Raw genomic sequence first — 3,944 nt, 5'->3', positions numbered from 1 at the left:
TACTTTTCCGTACACTGAGAAAAGAGTTAACTTACGTCAACTATTTAGATATATTTTTCCCAATAAACGACTTGGTACAACCTGATAGATCTTATACCATGCCGCCGTTGGACACTCAACTAATTTTCCGCGTAGCAGGTTAACTGCAGACGACGGCAGATAGATGGATGGTGTTCTACACCGACGAGTCACCAGACTGAATTGGTATATGGTGACACCTTAGGAGTTCAATAGGATTATTCTAGTTGTTTATTCTGGCAACTAATAAGTGCTTTCTGGACCTGTCTCCTGTTTGGCTTTATTCCCAAAATAAGAAGAAGAAGAAGAAGAAATTCGAGAAATTTTGTAAATAATCATGCATTCAATGCCTGCTGAGAAAATCGTCAAGATCGGTATTGTATAAGCTATAACTCCTATAACACTGATTGTTCAGCTACAAGGTATTGCAAAAATACTCCTTTAAGTAGGTAGCTTAAACCATAAAATTGTGTTACCAGTTTACATACCGGTCACACAAAGCAGTGAAAATCACGTAGATTGGTGCTTTATAAGGTATATCTTCCATACCACTGATTGTTTAGATATGATATTTTTATATATGTATGTAACTCCTCTAACTACGGTATGTATGCTGTTTAATATAAACATTTTTTTTTTTGCTTCCAAACAACTAATTTAAAATGCAATTATCTGTTAAAGTAGAATTTTCTGATGTTCATGAAAAGTATGAAGCCTTCGGCATAACCGAAGACAGCACAACTCTTACTTGTTAGTATGAAGTCAAAGTTATGTTTTTGTTTTTTGAGTTAAAGATAATAAAGAACCCAAATATTTTTGATATTTAATTCTTACGGCTCTACTTCCACAGTTGTTTGGGGTCACTCGATACCCTATGCGACTAATTGTGTGATTTTCTTTGTGCGCCTAATTAAGGGGTAACTCAGCTTAACTGGATAAATGTACATATATCTACGAGTCAATTAATTAAAACCGACTCAAGTTACACTCAAAACCATTTACGCTCTCTAATTCCGTAAGACAGTATTGAGTAAAAGCTCTGCCTTTTAGCCAGCTCAGCTTACGACTAAGAACTCTCAACTCAGCTTGCCGTGTATTTATTAGCAACTCAGCCTTGGCATTGACAAAAAAAAAACACTAGCCGGCAACTGTAGCCACATAACAAGAAACATAAAAAGAGGAGTAGAAGCTAGCAGCATCTTTGCCCAGCTTATCATGCATTGCCCGTAAAAGTCTTAAGCTCGTTTTTGAGCTTCTCCGTCGACTGGTTGTGTATGCAGTTGCAACAACGGACCCAAATCAGTTGTTTACCGCATTGGTAAGAGCACGGTTGGGTTGACGGTTGTGCAAAAGGTGGCGAATAGTGTGTGAGAATGATCATGAAAATAGCGAAAATAAAATAAAAGGGTATAGAAATTGAAATTGTTTTTTCTCATTTAATATTGTGCGGCGCGTGTCGGAAAGTATGACAAAGAAGAGCGTTTGTCGTTTGATTTGTTGATTAGAAAACATACATTCTATTCGCGAGTAAAGCTGCAAACAAAAATTAAAAAAAAAAAAAAGATTTGTCAACTGACAACTTCACGTGATTTATAATCTCAGAGTTGTCAATTGTTCTCTGCCGCATTGTGTTCTATATACATATGTATGTGTTTGCCGTTGTTCGCGCGTGCTTTTATGCAGACCATCTCTTGTGGGCTGTGTATGCGACCACCTACGAACGTAGAAAGTGTGGCGCTTCTTTGTGAAGTAAACAGTTTGTGAAATCAGCAAAGAATTATTTGTGAATTTTTCTTAACTTTCTTTTGAAACGCAACTAAAATAAATAATAAAACTATTTTTATTTTTTTGATTTGTGTACCTGTTGTAACTACACAATCAAGCAACGAAGATGCGCTTTCGTTCCACTGTTGCATTATTCTTACCCAGCTGCTGCTGGTTGCCGAACAACAGCAACATAATCAAACGTGGTGGTCGCCGGCAAGTAGCAGCTGTTGCTGCACGTGGTTATAGTATTTTGTTCCCCACACTGTTGTTGCAGGTGCTCTTAAGTGCAGCACTAGGTGGTGCCGTCACGCCTGCCAGCAGTGGAACGAAAGGATTACCGCGCATGCGAGCAGCGAAAATAGCGCGGCTTCACACTCTGCAGGGAGTGCCCGGGAGCTTTGGTGGCATTAGCTTCAGCCCCGGAAATAGCAGCAAAATCAATAGCGCAGAAGTTGATGCAACGATGAAAGAGAAAAAGGGCGCAAATATTGACGGCAATCATTTGACTGGGAAATACGGTGAGTTATGCTGCTGTAAGCAGACTGTGGATGTTGGATGTGATTGATTGTGGGTAGTTCCTAGTACCATTCGATTGATTTGAGGCTCAGTGCACAGGAAATGATAGAAACATTTTGTTTTTACCGCTAGTCAGACGGAAGTGTTATTTAATCCCGTAGTCGTTATGTATTTCCAACTATTAAATTATCTAGAGGGCTTATATTCAATATGACCTATCTGCAGTTTATACGAACATTACTTTTTGATGTTAGAACAAAGAAAAAGCTATTCTGAAAGGACTGTTTGGAAAATCGAGTTAATTTGAAATTCCCGAAATATGTTCATCACATAAAAACGAAAAACTTAAGCTTACGCCTACGCGTATTTTTAAATACAGGCTTTGTTAACAGAAGTAATTGTAGCTATTTTAACCTCCGGACTAATAAGACCTGCAAGGTGGGATTGCCGAAACCGTTTCAGTCCATATAATTTCCATGAAAACGACTACCAACCCTGGAAACTACTTAGAAGCAATAGTCTATCGCCTTGAGAAAGCGGAATACTGTGGTATACCAATTTTGCCAGCTGACTCCAGATTAATTAGAAAGTTTTCACGCAGGAGACTTATTCGCAATCTAGTAAGGGCTGGACAGTGGAAGAGTGTATGTTCCATAATACCCTAATTTCTACCGCATATCTTTGCAAATTTTGGCATTGACCTGTTAGTTCAACCGCTAGGTGCCTAGCGGCTTCCCTCGTAGGATATAAAATAAACTTTGTAACCTCGCAACTATCTTTACAGAATTTTTAATTTACATAGTGGTAACTTAACTAGATTTTTTTCGGGTAGAAATTCGGATAATTGAGCTTAGTCAACGAAGGAGATTAAAGCAGGATTGAGTCCTTCACTTTAAAGTAACTAAGGCGACGTATAATAGTTGTTAAAATAATCCGAAATATATAATAATATGCTCAGGATTAATTTTGTATGCTTCATTGGGCTTAGAAAATCGTTAATAATTCCTATTATATTTGATTTTTGGAAATAAGAAGAATTCATTGGGTGCCAAATCAGGACTTTACGGTGGATGATCCATTAATTCGATATTAGGATTTTCATGGTAAGGAGAGGTCGCATTGTCATGGCGAAAAATCATTCATCGCCTTGAGTTTTTTATCATATTTTCCTGATGTCTTCTGGCAAACAAATGGTTGTTTAAAAATCAGCTGCCTCAAGACATCCCTGCCGGTTAAGGTATAAATCAAAAAGAAAAGTGTTTGTTTTTTTTTGGGCTTCGAATTAATATATAATCCGCTGAGACGTACCTAACTATGAACCAACGACGATTTAACACGGCTATAAATAGTGAGGGACAAACAGAAACTATTCAGAACGAAAAATTACACTGAAGATGGCACAACGCCGAAACCGGTTTGTCTCCAAACCAAATTTGACAAGGGATGACAGAAAATCGTTCCACATTACATCATATACACATGTAACCATAAGTGGGCGTGGCTACGCCCATTTTCCAAAAATTTATAGTATTCATATTTTTCGTCTGAAAATTATTGTAAATATCAATTTTGAGTGATTTATCTTCAGTAGTTACTAAAATGTCGCAGTTTTCGTATTTCTGGAAATTACCGTTATATGGGAA

The 3,944-nt window shown here is 37.6% G+C and overlaps 1 protein-coding gene across 3 annotated transcripts in view; it reads left to right on the top strand.

Moving 5' to 3' along the window:
- The first annotated feature begins 1,265 nt into the window (after positions 1 to 1,265).
- Positions 1,266 to 3,944, top strand: part of LOC108360941 (uncharacterized) — a 50,329-nt gene continuing 47,650 nt past the window's right edge. For 2 of the 3 annotated variants that reach the window (XM_017613423.1, XM_017613422.1), the window contains exon 1: positions 1,266 to 2,303. In XM_017613423.1, coding sequence (XP_017468912.1) covers positions 1,910 to 2,303 — 394 coding nt within the window. In that variant the 5' untranslated portion in view covers positions 1,266 to 1,909. The remainder of the gene's footprint in view (positions 2,304 to 3,944) is intronic. The other variant, XM_017613424.1, reaches the window with a different exon arrangement.

This window comes from Rhagoletis zephyria, unplaced genomic scaffold (genome assembly GCF_001687245.7).
Source record: "Rhagoletis zephyria isolate East Lansing unplaced genomic scaffold, Rhagoletis_zephyria_1.1 Rzeph_scaffold_00659, whole genome shotgun sequence".
Lineage (NCBI taxonomy): Eukaryota > Metazoa > Arthropoda > Insecta > Diptera > Tephritidae > Rhagoletis > Rhagoletis zephyria.
Note: the sequence above shows the minus strand (reverse complement) of the source record. Positions and strands in the feature narration are given on the sequence as shown.